The 23,040-nt window shown below is 38.8% G+C and overlaps 1 protein-coding gene across 1 annotated transcript in view; it reads left to right on the top strand.

The window, feature by feature from the left end:
* The window catches only part of LOC126452435 (protein dopey-1 homolog), a 47,296-nt gene extending 24,708 nt beyond the window's left edge, over window positions 1-22,588 (top strand). Inside the window, exons 8-11 of the mRNA XM_050091066.1 lie at window positions 139-272; window positions 13,265-13,532; window positions 20,786-21,965; window positions 22,476-22,588. Coding sequence (XP_049947023.1) covers window positions 139-272; window positions 13,265-13,532; window positions 20,786-21,965; window positions 22,476-22,588 — 1,695 coding nt within the window. The remainder of the gene's footprint in view (window positions 1-138; window positions 273-13,264; window positions 13,533-20,785; window positions 21,966-22,475) is intronic.
* The last annotated feature ends 452 nt before the right edge of the window (window positions 22,589-23,040 follow it).

Here is a 23,040-nt window from a genome sequence, read left to right as displayed (position 1 = left end):
ATTTCTGTAATGATTTGAATTTACCCATAAAAGTGTCTAATAATGGCAGCTCTTTTTTAATCTAAATGTTTAAACCATCCATATTAAATCCTTTTGTCTGTCATGGGTGTTATAATGTTATATAATCTTTTGTTATAGGCTATAAAAATTACTCTAAGTCAGAGTGCAAGTCATCCACAAGATGTTCGTCCTTATCGCCTTTTGGTTTCTCTCTTGGACAAGCCAGACATAGGGCCTGAGATTTTAGATGATATCCTGTATGAAGTTTTCAGGTATGTAATTTACTGTTTTCAATTGATCATTACGTGCAGAACGCTGAATAGAAAGGTGTTGAGCCACAGAGAAGGATATGGAAATGACAATTATTAGCTGAGCTTGTGGAAAACATTCTTTTGCAGATATTTGTTTGTGTATTACAACTCTTGTAAATTAGTTGCGGACAACAGCCATTCTAGTAGTTGAGTTCCATACTCCATTTGTTAATTAATATTACTTTGTTATCTCTTTTAGTGGCTGCCAGTCAAAATATTTTGTTAGTTACTTTCATAAGCTTCTTTTCATTTAATGGTCAGCATTTCTGCTTTTTAAAAGTTTCAGTCAGCATTCTTGCTTGGCTTATGGTGGAACGCCTTATATCCCCCCCCCCCCCTGCTGTTTTTTTTTAGTTGTTGTACTATCTGTACGTATACATCACCCTTTTCTTTCATTTGAATTTCCATGCCCCCAACATTGTGTGCTTTGCCTCAGTTCAGTTCTATTATGAACCACGTAAAAAGTGTTTTGGTATTCGACCTTATGATGCACTGGTATAACTGGTTGTATTATGTTTTTGTCTGAATTGCCCAGAATGGTAGTTGTTGCCCCCCCCCCCTCCCCCCCCTCCCCCCCCTCCCCCCCCCCCCCCCCCCTCCCCGACCCCCGCTTCTCCATCCTCTTTCTTCATACTGAATACTTGTGTTAATTTGTAAAACATATGTTTATCATCATGCAATTTTCCCATGCATTTGGTTGAGAATACATTTTCCAAGGTATTATTTCTTGGTGAAAATGATGTTCTTTTCTCTCTCTCTCTCTCTCTCTCTCTCTCTCTCTCTCTCTCTCTCTCTCTCTCTGTCTGTCTCTCTGTGTGCTGAAAATAAACCACAGGAAATTGTTGATACACTTGTTGATGATTTTTCCCTGTTATCGCCATCCGTTCAACGCGTGTGGTGAGCTGTGGCACAAACTTCTTTGTGCCCTCCGGGAAGAATTCTCCTGCCAGCTGTTTTCCCAATTCAGAACCTCTTTCTGCACCGACTCGTAGGTTGAAAATTTAATGTCACTCATATGGTCCTTCAGGGAAGTGTAAAGATGATAATTTGAAGGCACCAAGGCCGGCCAGTGTGGCCGAGCGGTTCTGGGTGCTACAGTCTGGAAACGTGCGACCACTACGGTCACAGGTTTGAATCCAGCCTTGGGCATGGATGTGTGTGATGTCCTTAGGTTAGTTAGATTTAAGAAGTTCTAAGTTCTAGGGGACTGATGACCTCAGATGTTAAGTCCCATAGAGCTCATAGCCATTTGAACCATTTGAAGGCACCAATTCTGAGGAATATGGGGAGTAGTTAAAGAATGCCTTGGTGGCAAAGGCTGTGAGAGGATGGGCATTGTGCAACAATCACATTCTTCACATCAGCATTCCCCTCCTTTTGTTTTGAATGCTCCTTTTGAGATTTTTTAGGGTCTGACAATATTGTTTTGCATTGATGCTCTCTCCCTGCGGCAGAAATTCAACCAAAACGATTCAATTTCGGTCCCAAAACACTGTGGCCAAAATATTGGTTTTGAATTTTTTGGCAGATTTGGAACTGGTATGATGCCACTGTGATGACTACCTTTCGTCTCGAGCATGTAATAAACCACCCGTGTTTCGTCTTCAGTCACAACAGAGATCAGAAAATCCTCCCCTTCCAATTCAAGTTGCTTGAAAAATTTGCGAGTGCTATAGACCTTATTTTTCTTGTGCTGCTCTGTAATCTGTTTTGGGACCCAACTTACGCAGTTTCCATTATTCCAGCATTTCTGTGAGTATCTTGTATAAGAGAGTTCTAGAGAGTTGTGGAAACATCGCAGAAATTTCAGCCACTGTCAATGGGCAGTCTTCATGAATAGATTCTTTGACTTTTTGCACGAACTCATCAGTAAGAATAGAAGATCTTCCACCCTTCTGTTCATTGTGAACAGCTACTGAGATCTTCGACAATGTGCAACTGCGCAACAAAGAACTGCCAACAAAACAAAATGAGCAGGGTCAAATTAACCCTACCACAACCTCACCAGGTTAATTTTGTAATTGTGTCAGTGCTATAGCCTGTAATTGAAATTAAGAGACAGGCAGATATTATCTCTGGACAGTGTTGGTAGAAAGAACAAATAATGTTTGTATAAAACTCTTTACTGTTCTCTTATTAGTGATTGACTGTTTGCACAGATTTAGTCAGTGTGTTTTATTTCAAAAGATTCCTTATCGTTTTCCTTTTTCCTCTTCTTCTTTTTTCCTTCTGCTGCTTCTCATCTCTTAACTTAATTCTTGTTCCATACAAACACATGTTGTCATTTTCACCATAGATTAGTTTTATATTGGTTGATCGAAATGAAGAACTAACTACAATTTGTCCATTCTAAATTTCAAGCTGAAAATGTGCCACACTGAACTTATATTTTCAGTGATATCATAGTTTGCTATACCCACATTTTGAGCAGTTCATGTTCTGTTTTAGGCATTATTTTTAATTTATTTTTTGGGTAATTACACAGGTTTGAATATTGATATATGAATTCATGCAGTAATTTAACTTGTGCTTTATTTATTCAAGCATTTTGATGTATTACTGTTTCAAGTCATGTGCACTCATTATTTAGAACATGTCGTAGATTACATGAAAAATTGATAAGCTGTCAACATGTTATGTGAATGGCATGGTCTATATCTCTCATGTTCTTTCACATGCAGTTCTTCATATTCAGAAGTAATATTTTGGATACAGCAAATATCATTTCCACCAAAAACATGTTGTCTTTCAGTGTGTCCTGAACTTGGCATAATAAGCAATCAGTCTTAACAATGTGCAGGTTTCACCAAATCCACTATCCTCCGCACCTTGTTAACTGCATTTTAGACTCTTACTTAATAATCCTACGTATCTTAACAAAAATACTCAATTTTTGAAAACGTAACTGCACAGTTAAAAACAATCTACTCACCAAGTTGCAGCAGCAGAAAACACATATAAAGGTATTGAAATTTGCAAGCTCTTGGGGCCAGTGGCTCCTACTTCTGGTGGAAGGGTGGAAGAGGAAGGAGAAAGTGTGCAGGAAAAGGACTGGTGAGGGTTAGGAACTGGGTGTAGCTTGGAAAAGTCGCCAACATACAAGACAGAGATTACTGACAAAACATTATGCTCAAGTCTATAAGAACTGAAAGCTAAGTGCATTTTGTATGATAGAGGGGGGGGGGGGGGGGGGGGGGGGGTAGGGCAGGGAAAAAATAGACAGGTCAGAAAATAATGGATATAGAAAACCAAAAGGGAAAGAAATAAATGTAAATTAAGGCAGGTGGATGGCAAGAATCAAGGACGTGTCATAATGCCAGTTCCCACATGCAGGGGTCTGAGAAACTGGTATCTGGGGGAAGATTTAATACGGCATATATGCTGAAACAGGCTCTGACATTACTACTATTATTTTGCAGATCATGCTCTTCGTCAGGGTGTTGTACAACATGCCCTTTGTGTTAAAACATGTCCTTGGTTCTTGCCGTCCACCAGGCCTTAATTTTTGTTAATTTCTACAGTCTGAGCATTTCTTCTCAGTATCTGTTCCTTTCTTCACTTCCTTTTAGTTTACTGTACCTTTTATTTTCTGATCTGTCTGTTTTTCCCTCCTCCTTACCTCTTCCACATATAATGTGCTTAGCTTTTCACACTCATTAACTCTTACATGATGTTTGGTCAGTAATCTCTGTCTTGCGTATTACCCTGTCTTCCACTTTTGAACTCTCAGGTTTTCAAATCTCATCCGGTGCAGTCCCCAGAAATTAGTCTTTCTTTCTCATCCTGTTCAGCACATCACCCCTGAACCAGGGTTTTGGGTGACTTTTCCGAACTCTACCCATTTCCTAAAACTCACCAGTCCTTTTTATTTGCCCCTCTTCCTTCCCAGACAACCCTTGTGCCTGAAGAAGCAGCCAGTGACTCCAAAAACTTGCAAATTTTAGTACTTTTATACGCGTGTTCTCATGCCGCCGGTTGGTGAGTAAATTTTTTTATCTGTTGCCATGTATCTTGCAACTAACTGCAAATGACCTGATCTGTACCATTATTGTACACATCAGTTAACTGCATTCTCCATGTGAGCTATGGGCACCTGTTATAGCCAGAAATGAGGAATAGCCTCCCCAATACTTTCCCACTCCCTCAAATCAAAATTCACTGCTGTCACAACATTTCTGATGCCTCTAGCTTTCCCTGTATGACATATTCAAGTGCAACCTAGAAATCATCAGTTTTTTAAAAAAGTCTCAATTAAACATTGACAAGTTAAGTTTTGCTATAAGAACTTTTATTGTTAAGTTACAGACATGAAGATAACTATGAAGAACAAAAATGTTCCTTAGGTTATGGGGTCCTGTGTATATCCTCCCTCAGTTTCTAGATGGTTTACCACTTCTGATTTTCAGCTGAATCAGCTAAGACATTGGTTGCATACATAAAGAAAGCAATCGTTATGAGGTAATGCCCAATAGGTATGCAACACACCTAATGTACGGTAATGCGGGTACAACCTTAACTGACCAAAGCCCTTAGGAAAACTTCTGTAGTCTACGAAACTTCTTGGCAGATTAAAACTGCGTGCCAGACTGTGACTTGAACTCGGGACCTTTGCCTTTCTCGGGCAAGTGCTCTACCGACTGAGCTACCCAAGCACGACTCGCGACCCGTACTCACAGATTTAATTCGGCCAGTACCTCGTTTCCTACCTTCCAAACTTCACAGAAGCTCTCCTGCAAACCTTGCAGAACTAGCACTCCTGGAAGAAAGGATACTGCGGAGATTTGGCTCTACCACAGCCAGGGGGGATGTTTCCAGAATGAAGCAATTTTAATTTGCGAGGAAGTTTCATATCAGCGCACACTCCTCTGCAGAGTGAAAATTTCATTCTGGAAACATCGACCAGGCTGTGGCAAAACCAAGTCCCTACAGTATCCTCTCTTCCAGGAGTACTGGTACTGAAAGGTTCGCAGGAGAGCTTCTCTGAAGTTTGGAAGGTAGGAGATGGGATATTAGTGGAATTAAAGCTGCGAGGATGAGTCGTGAGTCATGTTTGGGTAGCTCAGTCGGTAGAGCACTTGCCCGCGAAAGGTAAAGGTCCCGAGTTTGATTCTCGGTCCTGCACACAGTTTTAATCTACCAGGAAGTTTCATATCAGCACACACTCCACTGCGGAGTGAAAATTTCATTCTGGAAATACTGTAGTCTACGCTTCCTTACGATAGTCTGTGGTAGCCTACATTAGCTTTACAACTCTGTTAGCCCACTTTTACAAAAAAAGTATTTTCTGCAGGCTTCTTAAAATCATTTTCATTAGAAAGACAATATTCCAAACCATCTGAAAAAGTTGGTTTGGTTGTGCAATGCAGTGTGCAACAACGAAGAAAAGCACCATGAAGAAACACCCATGTTCCACCTGTACTCAAATTAAGTCTGTCATAACTAATTATGCTTTGCGGTTGTTTAATACGCTGTGGGGAAGGCAATATAAAAATTTCTGATGAATGGGAAACCTCGAGTCGGAAGAAGTGGAAAATGTACCAAAAAAAGGAGGACATTTTTGTTGTGACCCTTCATGACACATTTGAGGTAGTTTTTCTGCTGTAATAACTACGGAATCAAACTAATTATAAACTTCAAAATTTAACTATCCATTACCAAGGTACTGGAGGTCATGGTAGCAAAATTGTTGCAGAATACCTGGAACACACATTCTATTAACTGCCTTCAAGTTTTACATCACTGTCACATTGCGTTAATTTTGGTCAAGTTCATAGCAGTCTGCCAGACATTTTTTGGAAAAGGATCATGTTAATGAGAATTTTGATACTGTTTTCTACTTTGTGATGCTATTCATGTGCAAGTTTAATTCCAATCTGAAGTATAGCAAATTTCTGTCCAAAAAGTTTGCAGTTTACATGGGACATGAAAATTTTTATAAATGTGTTGCTTTAGTCTCTGTTGGCTTAACCACTGCTGGTTTCTTTTAAAGTGAGAAAAACCAGCATCCCCATCACCACAGGGGCCAGGCCCAAAGCTATGCAATAGCAGCCACAGGTAGGTTTCTTTACCAAATGATCCCAAGCCTGATATGGTTCTGTTTCTGCAGGGTTCCAATCTTGATGATACATTTTAAGTGCCCCAGGCCAAAGCTAGAAGAGATTTCTTTAAGATCTTAACCTTATCTTTACTCAAAGATACTTGAATTTTTTAGAGGTTTGATTAAATTTGTGTTGAATATTGCAAGAAAAACCATACTGACAACAAGATGATACCTCTGATGGTGCTGCAGTAAGTGCAACAGTTTGCTGTTCTGGAACCCAACATTTGTCATTCTGTGATGGCCAATACAAACGAATTTGCTGGACCATGCAGGTGCATAAAACCTGTTAGTGTCCTTCTACTCAGAGGTAAAGACATTTCCAATCCACCACTCTTTTTCATAAATGCATGCTGCATATTGTCCTGGCTCAAGGTCTGATGTTAATATACCTCCTTCATTATTTTCACTAATTTTGACCAAAAAAGGTGATGCATTATTTCAAAACTCTACTAATCTGCAGTATTGTTTAATCAGTTGGCAGAAAATTGTGATTTTCGCTAGTTCCTGCCAGAGTATGCCATGTTTAAAACTCTCTTCTTGTGAGTTTTTATTTTGTTCAATTTCTTCTTTGCCGATGGAAGCAAATTTAATGCTCTCAGTGCAGGAGCCAAGTACGTTTATAGGTGCAAGAATCTGCCTATTGACTGGCTGTTGCAAGCTTGCTCTTGCTGCTAATTACATTGTTCTACCCCCAGTTCCATCACAGGATGATTTTTCATGACATGTAGCAAAAAAATTCCGTTGTACCATATTTCCAGTCCTTTTTATGATAGCAAACTTTGAGAAATTTTTTGAAAGTTTTGTTTTGTATGCTGGAGCAATCACTGAAATAATGGATGTGGTAAATCTGAGCAAACTGTATTTTACCTATTTGATCAGATCCTTGACAAAAGCCTGGGCAACAATTGTGTCATGTCACAGACAGTCACTAGCTACACAAAAACTGATAGATTGGGGAAATAAATGACAAATGGATGGAGAGTTGCTTGAATATTTCCCAGTAAAATCCTTGCATTGTGTCCTGAATGATAAATGAATAATTTTTGGCAAAATCCATTAGGATTATGTCTTCCCTTAGGCCAGATTTAAGGGCTGTAATATGCAAACATGGATGTTTGGTGCTGTAATGATGGTATGACAGACTCCAAATTTTTGTTCCTACTTCTTCAATAAGTCATTCACTGCCATTTACTTTGTGTCCAGAGTGTCCTGTTTGATATTGATCTATTAATTATATGCAATAATTTCCTGTGGATCATGCTGTATGGTGTAGCTAACAACTGCATATGTGTAGTTTCAGGTTCAGTACAATTGTCTCAACAATCTAGCATGCATTCTTTAAATTCCATACTGCAAACTGCCATGCTGAGAAGCTCAAGCAATTATCTAAATTGTAAGGGGTGATTAAACAGTTTCCATGTGAGGGCACTGCTTCAGCATATATGCAATGTTGCACAACTCTGATGTGGGTATACAAGCACCAGCATGCAGACAAGGAATTAGTGTGGCATGCTTATCTTTGCAACTGGCGTGTGGTAAATGCGGAAATGATAACGATGGTGACATTATTACCAAATGTGTCTGAACAGGACCAATCTGTTGCTATTCTTTTTCTGGACTGCTGAATGACAAAACACAAGTGGACATCCGCTGGAGAATGAAGACTGTGCATGAGCCAGCGTATATGTTGAAAACCACAATTTGGAATTGTATGCCAAGTTCCATGATTCAGCACAAGATGCTGATCGCTCTGGGAGGCCAGCCTTTTTTAAGGCCTTGAAAGGTCGACGATTCCTGTCAGAAGAGGATGTGCCACAGGCTGTTACAGACTGCTTCATGCAGCAGTTCATGGTGTTTTACCAAATGGGTACCTTCAACCTGGTGCATTAGTGGAGTGATTGCCTCAACGCCAAGACGATTTTCTTTGATTGGTGTGCTGATTCTGGACTGTATGGTCTTTGAACAGAAACTTTTTGATAACCCCTTATATTATGGAGTGGAAAAAAAGAAAATACTGTCTTCGATATTGGGTTCTTGATGTTCTTTGATTTTAAAAAAATAATTATTTTGTAGAGCTCAACACTTTAAAAAAAAAGAAAAAAGTTATTTTTTTGCCCTTTTTTTTTTTTTTAAAGCTCACTTCCTGTCCATTAGAACTTCTGATTTTACTTTCTCCTGATACTACTAAACAATTGTAAAATATAATAAAATATGTAAGATTTAATTCATTTGCTACTGTTACAAAAAAGATCTAGTGTTTTAGTACTTTAGAACATGACCTTTCTAATGATAACAGTGTAAAAGTATTTGGAGAAACTGTTTTTACAATAAAGTGGGCTGAAAATACCCATTAGTTTCTTTTTACAATAATTTTCAACTTTTTCTAGTGGCTGTTTTTTTCCTCAGCCAAATTTGCTTAAAATTGTCTGAATGAGAATTGTTTATTAAATCTTTATTATTGCTCATAAGAGAACACAAAAAATTGTACAAGGCAGCCTAGTTTTGTTTCTTTCAAGAAAATATTGCTGGAGATATTTTGTCTCAAAGTTGCTGAAAACTCAGGGGTGCATTGATGAAAGCTGCATTACAGGGCCAAACAGATGACTATTATCTCGGCAAATATTACATTGATGAATGTAAAACTTTGCCAATGTTCATTGGGAACATGTGCAAATGTTCACACAAAATTTCATCAAATTCTACTATGGTCATGCGGGAACCTTCCCCAAAATTAGACCACTTGACATGGAATGGTCCACTATAGTTCAATTCTTTTATCTTGGCGGCTCGCGCATGCCCGCCCAGACGCGGGAGACTGCTGCGTTGCCAGTTGCACACGACGCACGCGCCAATAGAAGCAGCGCCATAGTATAGCTAGTTTGCAAGCCTACGTTTAGGGGGGAGCGCGCAGTTCATGAAGTAAAGCCACCATGGCCGCATTAACCCTTTCGCTGGTACAAAGACGTGCTCCCTGCATTCCGCGCTGTGCGCGATTTTGTCACTGCACTGCTCGCCTGTGCAGACATATGGTGTTCCCACTGCTTTGACACACGTATCATTCGATTTCACAAAAACTATTTAGCCCAAAAATTTGATTTTTACACGTCTTCTTGACTGATACCTTCCCCCCATAAATGACTTAATTTTGTTTCGATGTTCAACGCAGTTATTATGCAGCATTAAATGTAGTAAACTATTGCACGAAATTTTGAAGAGTTTGCAGAGGTGGAAGTCCATAGCGTATACTTTCCGTATGGTCGATTTTAGTTGCCACAATGTTGAGAATGAAATGTGGACAAGATACCTAAATTTCATATAAAATTTACTGTATAACAATATCTCATTTAAGTACCACATAGGTGTCATATGTAATATTGAGAAATATTCCGTCTTTCGCGACTGTAACAAAAGTTTTATTTACACTGAGCACATTTGGCTTTATTTTAAAGCACTTCAGTGAACCAAAAGGAAGTAGAAAAAATACATTAAACAAAACTGTGGACTTGCAAAAACATTAGGACTTGAATGTACCGTCTATCAGTGAAGTGCTCTCGGCTATGTCAAATATAATTTTTGTGTGTGGCACACACAAACATCGTTTATTTGCTAAATCACTGATCAGCCAACACAAACGTTGAATATAGTGTTACCGCAGCACAAAACTACGAAAGCTGACTTGGCAATGGAGGAGACAAAATACTGTCCACTGAAGATGCTTCAAAAGAGAGAAATGCGTCTGGTCTAAATAAGTCGCTTATTACAGTTGCAGAAGAGGAATATATTTCAGTACCATTGGTGAAACTGCGACTGTGGAACAAAAACAAGAAAGAGATCATGAGTACCATTGTGTATGTGCCATACCTTTCATTGATTGAAGTGCTTTAAAATAAAGCCAAACGCATCCGTTGTAAATAAAACTTTTATTACAGTCGCGAAAGACGGAATATTTCTCAATATTACATACGACACCTATGTGGTACTTAAATTAAATGAGATATTGTTATACAGTAAATTTTATATGAAATTTAGGTATCTTGTCCACATTTCATTCTCAACATTGTGGTAACTAAAATCGACCATACGGAAAGTATACGCTATGGACTTCTACCTCTGCAAACTCTTCAAAATTTCGTGCAATGGTTTACTACATTTAATGCTGCATAATAACTGAGTCGAACATCGAAACAAAATTAAGTCATTTATGGGGGGAAGGTATCAGTCACGAAGACGTGTAAAAATCAAATTTTTGGGCCAAATAGTTTTTGTGAAATCGAATGATACGTGTGTCAAAGCAGTGGGAACATCATATGTCTACACAGGCGAGCAGTGCAGTGATGACAAAATTGCGCACAGCGCGGAATGCGGGGAGCACGTGTCTGCAGCAGCGAAAGGGTTAATGAAGAGACAAAGCGCTAGAAATTTCAAAAAAATGCATTCAAACGAATATAATTCATGAAGTAAGGCACTTCGATATTGTTTTTAAATAATTAAAATATGAAGCACCACACAAGGTCTGAACTCATAACCTTCCACGTAGAAGTCCAACACCTTAACCATTACGCTAACGCAGATACTCTGGCTACAGAACACCGTGAGAAGTCTAACACGTCACGCAAAATACTGACAAACACTTTTGATATGACTATGAATTACTCACGCTTCGTCGAAGTACAATAGAAAATAAACAATTACCACTCTTCTTTAGTGCGAAAAAGCGGTTCGTGAGATTGATACAAACACCTTTCCTTGCTATCGCCTGAATTAGGAGTCTTATTGCTTGTTTGGTTTAATTAATTAATAGAATATGAAGCAATTGGTATAAAGAACGCTTTTTCCAAACTTTCTATAAAAGAAAGTCTGCTATCAAGACATTGCTTTTGTTCTATTACTTTATTTATGACTGAACGTTTCTAAAACTGAAGACACTTGTCCATGCTATGCACTGCAGTCGAGATCTGGCAACGTCGTTCTCTGTTCATTGGTTGACTGTGTTTTGTGACGTCAGATGCGCAGAACGAACCTAAACTCGGCCGCCAACATAAATGACGCGCACTTTAATGGTGCAGCTGGGTGCAGGTGACTGGAAACTATGTGGCCATCGACTTGGGAAGAGATAAGTTTGCAGGCATGAAATCAGCAAGAGCATTAGAGGCTGTGCTCGAAACTCTGTCTGGGCATTCCGAATGTGTCTTGCAGCTGGATGGTGCTGGGCACACTCTTGTATCACCACTAGTGTGGGATTCTGTGCCAAACTAAGCTGGTTTCCTCTGTACCTACTGACTAGATTCCCTTGAGTCCTTATGTCTGTGGATTACCTTATAAAAACTGTCTCAATATCCAGGTGCCCGGTATAGCACCTTGGTGTTGTGAAAATCACAAATGAGGTCTTCCTTTATTTTATCATCTGCTATTGCTGATTTCTCTGTTTGTCCCAGTCATATGTGCCTGGTGTCATCTCACAGAGTTTCAAGATATCCACTGCATTCGATTAATGTATATGTGGCCACATTCACAAGACATGCTGTATATTCCAGGCACATTCAGTTTTAGTGAGTCTTTCACAGAGCCAAGGTGCTCTTTTGTCATAGGCACTGGTTGGAAGATAGTTTTTATGTTGGATTTTTCAAGCACACCTTGATCTTTACTGAGAGTGTTCCCAAGTAAGGAAGTAAAGTGTCTCTCTTGTCTTCTTTCTCCTCTTCCCAGTTGGCCGCATATTTTCTCTTCTTGAGTGGCTACTAATCATTATTTCATTGTCTCAGGCATTGTAATTCAGCTGGGAGGCTTTCTTTATTGAACATGAAATGTGCCCTATGTATCAGGATGGTTTGCAATTCCTGCTATTGTGTTGGATGGTGGCAGCTCATTGCAAGCAGCTACAAGTCTGCGTGTGTCTTCTTCCTATATCATGGATGTACTGACAAAGAAGAAGGCAGGTGGTACATGCCATGCGCTGTCCGATGCATCTGGAATGCCCTTACAGAGATTAGAGAACAATTTCTTGCACACTTGCTGTTCCCACCACTGCAACTTCACTCCCCTCACCATGTGCCCTCTGAATGGACAGTACCAAGCTGTCTGCAACCATTTAGATGGGGTTACTGCTTGTATAAATATTATGACATCTGCTGTGCCAGAACGTGTTGATTATGATACACTTCGAAACCAAGTAGTATTTTAAGACTGCCAACTGTCTGGAAATCCAAGAGGTTTCCGTCAGGAGTATTACACCAAGAAAGTGTACGTTCATAGCAACACAGGTATTAACATGTGTAATTATGATATTTGGACTCTCTTGTTAGTATGAGATGTAGTGAAATAGTGTTCATGGAAACCTGACCTACAGCTCTTCAGCTAATGGTAGTTCAAGATTCCTGTAGATTTTACAAGAAGTTTGGTCATGACATTTCTTTCCTATAATTATATCATCTGTGAAAAATCTCAGAAAGTTGGTAATGAATTCTATCATTGGCGTATGTGGTCTTTATTGACTCAGTCAAGACTGCACTCATTTTCAGAATTTGTCAACAACCACTTATTTGTGTTCTTCCAAATTGTACAGATATGACTTTCTGCTTGTGTTGTAAATGGAGTCTAACACTAAAACTAATACAGTTAAATTTAACTTTAACCATCAACTGTCAGATTTTATTCATCTACATGAATTATGCTGTGAATATTTGAAAATTTGTATTATTTTTGCACTTTTGTGTTTTCAGCTGGTAATTTTATATTGATCTCCTTTTCTAATTTTAATTTATTGGGGATGAGCTAAAAATGCAGTTTAGAAGTTGTCAAACTTTGCTGATAAAAGTGTGAAATAAGCAGCAGACTAACAAGCATTTCTTTTTAGGACACTCTATTTAGCTTGTGATGGAGGCAAACTGGCTTCTGCTGCTTCCACAGCTACATACAAAGGCAGCCAAGAGCTTCTGAAGTCTGCTAATTTGTTGTTCAGCACACTTGAGCCATGTTACATTTGGGTCTACTTGGGTACCCTTTTTGATAAAGCTTGTGGTGCTCAAGCAACTGTTGATACAGCAAAGATCTCGCAACCTGTGGATTTGAAAGTTAACGATGAAGTGAAATCTGTTGGTCAAGGACAACCAAATCTCCTAGAGGTAGAGTATGTTTGAGTGTATGTACCTGAATAGTGGGTTGTAACTTTGGAATTGGGTTGTAATTGTGCCATTGCTGTATATGTACTGTCTACTTGTAGAAATTGAGCATATGTTTGAAATTTGTAGACATTGAAACATTGTAGCATTTAGCATTAACATGTAATATGAACATAAAGAAGATCACTGAGCCTTACAGATAACCACGGAGCTAGCTATATCACTGGTAGTCAGTGCCACATTGAGCTAGGTAAGGTAAAGCTTTCATCAATCCAAAGGTTGGTTTGAATGCTGAAGCACTTTACTAGGCATGGTCCTATTGGAAATAGTATTCCTTACCTTCCTCCAAATTTTAAACAGACCTACCTGTACCAACCATTTAACACAGTCCCCAAACCAACATGCAACTTGGCATTTTCCATATTAACCAACCTTGGTGGGCGTGAAATAATGATAAGTGGCAGATAAAAATCCTAAAGCTGGCCAGTGTTTGAACCTCATACCTATGGACCCATTGTCAGTCACAAATCTACTGAGGCACACCTATATCAAGATAAATAAATAAAAACAACAAGATACCTGACAGAGTAAATGAAACAGATTTCTCAAAAGGGTATAATAAGCTATTACAGTAGTTCACAGTGAATGATGCTGTATTATAGCGATATTTTGTACTTCTGAATATTGTAATATGACACGTGAGTTACAAAACGCCCTAAGATAAGCAGTAACCTCTCTTGCAGATATCAAGTACCATCCCATGACGAGCAATCAAAAAATGTCAGGGATACTGACAAGTAATGCTCATTTCTTGACTTATACACATATAACCTGAGCAGTTTGGTCCTATAGGGACTTACTTCTTGACTTATAGAGAGAGGAATGCTTTGGAACACCACGTATTACGAATGGGTAGTGAAGAAGGAATAGAACAACAGAGAGGAATAAGAAGAGACGTACTGCTTTTGTCATGGCTAGTAAATTCCTATGAAAACTGCAAAAATGTATATTTTTGATAACCCTATATTTGTCAAGGAATAATTCATCATACCAGTACATTAATTCCTCTGTAGTGTAGCTTCAGTGTCACTGTTGTTATGTATCTGAACAACATTTACAGTCCCATTATTAATATTGCCCCAGTGGTGACAAAACCCTAAGTAACAGGTGTGGTTGTCATTATCAACCCTACAAAAATATTCAGCATGATATGAAATAGATCACAAGTTAATTCAGCCTCAAGTGGGTATCTATCCAAAACATAGGCAGTCAATACAGACACATGGGCTAAGCAATATCAAATAAGTGCTTAAGTGCTCAATATGGCTTGTAACAAGCACATTTGCAGCAGCCTAAAAGTTAAGTAAGGTTGTATGTAAATAAGGCAAGTGGCAAGATCCGGTTCATTGCCATATACTGGGAAGTACAACACCATCATGAAGGAAGTATGTGTACAAACCACTAGTGAGAACAACACTGCAACACAGTCAAATGTGTGTGTTCTTAAGCACACATACATGTTGTATGTCTACTTCTGCAAAACAGCTTGTATTAGTCACAAACATTTACAATTAAAGCACAGAAACTGTTTTGTTGTCTTGCTTGTGGATGCCAAGGAGTTGGTGGTTCTATGACGGGGAGCAATATAATAAGGTATATGTGTAGTGTTTGATAAACCTCTTTTACTTATCGTGAATTCCACTAGCAAAATCCAGACCACAGAAACTGCTTTGTCACCCTGCTTCTGAATACCAAGGAATCTGTGGATTCTGTGCAGGGAGCAAAATAATCCCATTGGCCATACTGTAACTAAGCGCCTTGTTAGAGGTTGCTTCCTATCGGCTGAAGGCTGTACTACTTTCCTACTTGATGTCACGAGCAAGAGTGGCTGAGCTCACGCTAGAGACTTGTTGCAAGCCACGGAGCGGCGCTAGTCTCGACTTGCGGGTCCAGCGATACTAGTATGGACCGCGGTCGATAACTGCAACCCCTAACAAGTGTGGTATTGAATGTTGATACCACACAGATAAAGTCCTTGAGCCAGGCTGAGTTGGCATATATTCAGCAATAATAGGGGCTGAGTGTCAAGGCACAACGATTAGGCTAGACAGTCATAACTAACTGAACTGTTGACAGATGCAACATGCAGTGTTCTTTAAGTCGGATCTGTGGCAGCACTGGCTGTGTTGGCTGAGAAGACTGTGTCTTGCAGCCGGCCACAGATTGCTGGTACAGTCACATGGTTGCTTCCAGCATGTAAACATGCACATGTGGTTTCAGTACTGAATGATTCCACAAAAACTAATAGCACCTGACTCTTCTGGAAATACACAGAACAAAAGATTTCTGACTTCATGGTTAAAACAGTACTCTGAATCATTGTTGAATAACTCACACGTCATTTCTGAAGGACACTGTTTGTAGGTTTGGTTGGGAAATGCTGAGATGCAGATTGCGCTCTCTGTGCTCCCATATGTCGTCAGTTAATTCACTGAAAAGACAGCAGTCAATTAAATGATGAACAAAGATAGTCCCACATTAAGTATATATGTAAATCAGTGAGCTAGCCAATATTGTCAGAAGATAACAATGAAGCTCAAACCACAGTCCAGGAATAAACCAATTACCGCAGGGTCGTCATCAGTTGTCAGAATGGGCATTGGCTCGTTGACAAGTGACAGGGCAGTCTGCAGCCACCCTTAAATGTATTGCAGTTGTTTTGTTTTGACCAGGTGGCAGCAGATGTTTCTTTTGCACCACACTTACCGGACTCTGTGGATGTATTCATAATTATATCGTTTGATCCATTGATATGTCAGGTGGGATTACAATGGTATTTTCAGAACATTATAATATGGCTAAGGAAATGCTCAACAATTTCAGTAGTAGGTGCAAAATGAAAAATCATGCTTGCTTAGAAGCAGCGTACTATCAGAGTTACAAGAATTAGTTCCTTTTCCAAAAGCTTGTGCTTGTGTGTGTGGTGCCAGTTGGGTCTGTCAGTAGATCGGGTTTCACTAGGCATGGCCTGCACCTCAAGAGGTATGGAAAGGGGAGGCTGGCAAAGTGTATAGGTGACAGTGTAGTTGGTAGTGGTGGAATCACTCATGGAAAATTTCCTGTATTAATTGGTGTTAGAGTTGCACCCTTCTTTTTTAATTGGAGTCAGCTGATAGGTATACCTGCTTAAAGGAAGTCCCTCTATCTAAGGGCTCACCTTCAGAGGATGTAATGTTTCCAAGTAGAGAAGGAATTAGTATATTTCATCAAAATATAAGAGGTATTAGAGATAATTTTAGTGAACTGCTTATAGATGTTGACTTGAAATTATTGGTATGTCAGAGCACCGCTTAAATAATTTGACAATTCAGAGGCTTCCTTTACCAGGATACAGATTAGCTGCCTGTTTTTCAAGGAGTTCCTTTCGGGGTGAGGTAGTGGCTATGTACGTAAAAAAAAACAGTATTCCATTGAGTCCATAGGCGTATCACAGCACTGCACTAAACAGGTATTTGAATGTTGTGCAGGGGCAGTTGAATTTAGTGAAACTTAACTTCTAACGGTTGTTGTTTGTAGGTGCCCTAATTCTGACTTCAGAGTGTTTCTGCTCAAGCTAGAGAGGGTTCTTAATTCACTTTGTAGAAAGTACCAGAAATTAGTTATATGTGGTGACTTCAATATTAATTTTGTATATGATGGTGCAAGAAAAAGGATGTTGGTAGATCCCCTAAATTCATATGTCTGATGCAGGCTGTGTTTTTTTTTCCAACTAGGGTGCAGGGGAACAGTAGCACAGCCATAGACAATATTTATATTCATTCTTCATTACTAGATGGGCATTCTGTTACTAAAAGGGTGAATGGCTTGTCAGACCATGATTCACAAGTTTTAACACTAAAAGTTTTTTGTACTCAAACAGATGTCACATGTAATTACAAGTTAATGCAACAGCAATAGAGAGTTTTTTAAACCATGTCAAGGAACAAGAGTGGCACGATGTTTATAGTGCCAATAACATAGATGATAAATATAATGCTTTCCTTAACACATTTCTCATGCTCTTTGAGAGTTGATTTCCCTTAGAACGTTCTAAACGGGGTACTAGCAGTAATAGGCAGCTCGGGTGGCTGACTAGTGGGATAAGGATATCATGTAGAACAAAGAGGGAATTATATCAGAATGTTAGAAGTAGTCACATTCAAGCTACAGTAGCCCATTACAAATAGTATTGTAAGGTGCTTAAAAATGTCATTAGGAAGGCAAAGAGTATGTGGTATGCAAATAGAATAGCTAATTTGCAGGATAAAATTAAAACCATGTGGTCAGTTGTGGAGAAAGTGCCTCGTCAGCAGCACAAGGTCGACTATATAAAGTCAATTCGTAGTAAAAATATTTCTGTTACTGATAAATCAGATATATGTACAGTATTTAACAATCATTTTCTCAGCGTTGTTGGTGAATTAAGCAAAAATTCAGTTTCTACAGGGAATCATATAACTCTCTTGGCAGATGCCTTTTCAAGATTAATGGCTGAAATAGTCCTCTGTGATACAGACAAAGGGGAGATTGAGTCAATAATTAAATCACTGAAGACTAAGGACTCTCATGGTTATGATGGAGTGCCTAGCAGAATATTAAAGTACTGTGCTGCACAAGTTAGCCTTGTACTTAGCCATATTTGTAATTTTCCTTTTAGGAATGGTCAGTTTCCTGTACAATTAAAGTACTCAGTAATAAAGCTGCTTTACAAAAAGGGAGAAAGGGATAATGTAGACAGTTTTAGACCTATTTCTATGCCATCAGTGTTTCCTAAATTATTGAAAAAGCTGTATATATAAGGACAGTTGATTATTTTATATCCCACAATTTGCTATCAAATGTACAGTTGGCCTTTTAGAAGTCATTTAATAACTGAAAATGCTATATTCTCTTTTCTCTATGAGGTACTGGGTGGGTTAAATAAAAGGTTTCGAATGCTAGGCATGTTTTTGGTTTCACTAAGGGGTTTGATTGTGTTTATCACAAAATATTGCTCCTGAAGTTGGACCATTATGAAATATGGGGAGTAGCTCCCAATTGGTTCACTTCTTACTTTAGCCACAGACAGCAAAAGTTCCTTATTCACAATGTTGAGAATGGCTGTGATGGTGGGGTCTGAGTGGGGCACGGTCAAGTGAGGGGTGCCCCAGTGATCAGTGTTGGGTGCACTCCTGTTCCTTATTTATATAAATGATATGCCCTCTAGTATTATGGGTAACTCGAAAATATTTCTGTTTGCTGATGACATTAGCTTGGTAGTAAAGGATGTTGTGTGCAACATTGGCTAGGTTTCAAATAGTGCAGTTCATGACCAAAGTTCATGGCTTGTAGAAAATAAACTTGTTGTGTCTAGACAAGACAGCCTAGACACAATGAGAGGAAGCCGAAAGGCACGCGCTTAAACTCACGCAGGCTGGCGTGAGGTCTGAAACAGGATACATAATGAATGCTATAAAGAAAAGTACATAGCTTCTGGAATACTTAACTTTAATCCATAATTGTAGAACATCGCTCTTGATGATACATGCTTCATAATATTAATTAGCAATTGAATACGGCACCTTGCTAGGTCATAGCAAATGTAGCTGAAGGCTATGCTAACTATCGTCTCGGCAAATGAGAGCATATTTGTCAGTGAACCATGGCTAGCAACGTCGGCTGTACAACTGGGGCGAGTGCTAGTACGTCTCTCTAGACCTGCCGTGTGGTGGCGCTCGGTCTGCTATCACTGACAGTGGCGACACGCGGGTCCGGCGTATACTAATGGACCACGGCCGATTTAAAGGCTACCACCTAGCAAGTGTGGTGTCTGGCGGTGACACCACAAAACTAATGCTAAATAACAGTAAGACTCAGTCTTTACGGTTTGTAACACACAATTCAACAAAACCTGACATTTTAATTTCACAGAACAAGCATATAATTAGTGAAACTGAACAGTTCAAATTTCTAGGTGTTCAGATAGATAGTAAACTGTAGTGGAAAGCCCATGTTCAGGATCTTGTTCAAAGACTTAATGCTGCCATTTTTACTATTCGAACGGTATCTGAAGTGAGTGATCGTTCGACACGAAAATTAGTCTACTTTGCTTATTTTAATTTGCTTATGTCATATGGTATTATATTTTGGGGTAACTCTTATAAAAGGATATTTTTGGCTCAGAAACAGGCAGTTTGGGAAATAAGTGGTGTAAGTTCACGAACCTCTTCTTGACCCCTGTTCACGAGTCTGGGTATTTCGACATTGGCCCCTCAGTATATCTATTCCTTACTGTCATTTCTTGTTAACAATATTAGCTTATTCCCAAGAATAAGCAGCTTTCCCTCAGTTAATACTCGCAGAAATAAAACCTGCATTTGGATTGGACTTCCTTAACTCTTGTGCAGAAAGGTGTGCAATATACTGCTGCATCCATTTTCAATAAGCTACAATTTGAGTTCAAAAATCTTAGCAGTAAGCCATGTGCCTTCAAATTGAAACTGAAGAGTTCCCTCATGGGTCATTCCTTCTATTCTGTCGAGGAGTTCCTTGAAAAATTAAGCTGATTCTTGTTGTATTGTGGATTGCATTTACTTAAACTTATAGATTGACTTTTTTTGGGTTCATAAACATTTAATTTTAATTTGTTATTACTTTTATGTTGTAATTTCATGTACTGACATGTTCAATGACCTTGGATATTTGCTCCTCAGTTTGGTCCTACAGAACTTGACGTGTAAATAAAAATAAATAAATATTCACAGTTTTTTCAACTTCAACCCATGAAGAACGTTTGACAGTACTGGTACAGCTCGTGTTTCAAATATACCCCTTTGTAAACTTGTTATGCATTAACGTAAATGGATGCATCCATTTCTAATAAAAACTCGGCACTGAAGAATAAAGAAATAAAAGTAAACATGTCATTTTTGTATATGAATTTGTTTGTATTTTATCATAATTTATCCAAATCCTTCTATTTCAATGATGGTATAATAGACCGATGTTTTGATATTTGCATTTTAACATAAATCACACTGTCGTGATGCTAAAAGTGCAAAATTAACTGGAAAAGAAATTTTGTCATCTGCAAATGTACTTACATAAAGGAATATTGTAGGTTTAATAAACATAGATTCTTTTGAATCTGGATTATAATAAGTAATGTGTTGTTTGATTAATTTGAGCATTAGTTTCCATAGTTTCAAGAAACTGATATATTGTTTTTGTTTTTATAGGTATGTACACTTGCAGAATTCCTTCTGGATGCTGTATCTCTGGAGGCATACATGGACACCACGAGTGAGCATTTACCAGGACTCTTTCTTCACATTATTTGCAAGTTAACAGAGCATTGTGATAATCTCTCAGCAGAAGATATAGCACGTTCTCTCCAACTGTGTGCAAAAATACTTTCAAAAGTGCAGCCCTCAGTGGTAGCGGTTAGTTCACTAAATGGGAAATCAGCAAGTGATCAGATAGACACAACCATTAACCAAGTATGTAGCCCCATAGAGCACAGCAAGTCTTTACCAGATATTACTGATAAAAGCAAAAAATCAAGATCCAGTGGTAAGGGTTCAAACAAAAACAAGAAATCAAAGTTTCGCTTGAAACAGTCTGGTGAGAAAAATGAAGTCATTGATGAAATTAGTCCTGTTGTAGTAACAGTGAGTTCCAATTCTCAAGAAAATTTATGTGAAGAAAGGACAGTTGATGAATCTGCTGCTGAAGTTACAGCCAATGGACATCTGAACATTAGTATTAGTAGTTCAGGAAAACTCAGTCCCAATCTGTCTTACGGAAGTGCAGCGCAGCTAACAGATACTGAAACTAGTTTGATGGGAAGTGAAGCTGATATAACTAGTCAGTCAGTTTCAGAAGAGTCGTGTGAACCTCCTTTATTGCCTTCAAAACAGCAGTCATTGCTTGAAGAGTGCTTAAAACAGTATAAAATATTCTATGTGAAGTTTATGTGTAATAAACGGTTAATGGGCTGTGATGTGGATTCTCTCTTCAAACAACTTATTATTCATCCACAAGAAACAGATGATGAAAGGACTGAAAAGCTTATATGTATTTTGAATAGGTGTTTGGAAAGCAATGATCACAGTTGTCAGTTCTGCGAAGAAATTACAGAGCTGGAAAAACATAACTATTCTACTCTATCAGGAAAAAATGACAATAGAAGGAAAATATACTTTTGCAAGTCTAATGCCCAAGAGTGGGAATCACCTGTAAAAGTATCATGCAATCTCTTGGTGGAACTGTCCACATTTCCCACTTACTGTCTTCCAGAAACACCGATAGACGAGCCAACAGGTAAAATACTGTGCTTTTTACTTCAGTTGATTTTGCTAATATATGTACAGCCTCAATTGTTTGAGGCAATCGCTATAGTTCATCTGTATGTTCAAAGTAATAGTTTTTTGTGTTGAACATAAACAGCTGTTGTAAAATATTGACGATTAGTTGATATTTGATCTACATAAGAGCCGGCCGCGGTGGTCTCGCGGTTAAGGCGCTCAGTCCGGAACCGCGCGACTGCTACAGTCGCAGGTTCAAATCCTGCCTCGGGCATGGATGTGTGTGATGTCCTTAGGTTAGTTAGGTTTAAGTAGTTCTAAGTTCTAGGGGACTGATGACCACAGAAGTTAAGTCCCATAGTGCTCAGATCCATTTGAACCATCTACATAAGAGAGTTGCAGTGATACCTGTCACTCAGTAAATGTGTGAAGTTTACAGACAAGATGAACTGCAGTTGAACCACTGAAAGAATGTCATTGACAACCAGCGATTGCGTTGCCAATGGTACTATGCAGCTGTTTGTTGTTACGATGTGTCGGTAGCCTAACTATGAATATCACACCAGAAAATTTTAGAGCTGTTGTGATGTCCTACTGCTGAAGCTTGAAAAAACTCTTATAGCCTTGAGGGATCAAAACATACTCTCATCACAGTTAAAAAGAAAAGGTTTAGAAATGTATGTTGAGATAAAGATTACAATGTTTCAGTATTTAAATACACATTTTAATGCATAGGTGCACCTCTTACCTGCATCTTATGGAAGAAAGCGGACTCCACAGTCTTCAGTATGTTCACTCTTAGCCATATCTCCTATGTCACTGTCGCCATCTTCCCTGCTGTTGCTGCTGCCACTGCTGTTACTGCTGCTGCTGCAATCATATTCTCTTGTTATTATTGACTCTTCCACTCCGTGTTTCAGTGCACCTTCTCGTTGCAATATCTGTTCTAAGATGTGCCACCTATCTGTGACAGCATTGTTCCACTTTCTGGGACTAATACTGCCCAATACCTCACGCACAAAAAATTTGATGTGTCTTAATTTATTACTATTATTTCTATCTGCAAAACATGATTTCAACTGAGCCCAGATAAGTTCTATTGCACTGAAATGGCAATGATATCGTAGAAGGTGCAACACTATCTGGCCATTTTCTTCTGGAATTTTGTCACTATCATAAATGATATT

Source organism: Schistocerca serialis, unplaced genomic scaffold (assembly GCF_023864345.2).
Source record: "Schistocerca serialis cubense isolate TAMUIC-IGC-003099 unplaced genomic scaffold, iqSchSeri2.2 HiC_scaffold_850, whole genome shotgun sequence".
Lineage (NCBI taxonomy): Eukaryota > Metazoa > Arthropoda > Insecta > Orthoptera > Acrididae > Schistocerca > Schistocerca serialis.
The sequence above is the reverse complement of the archived record's forward strand: the minus strand, read 5'-3'. Positions and strand labels throughout refer to the sequence as shown.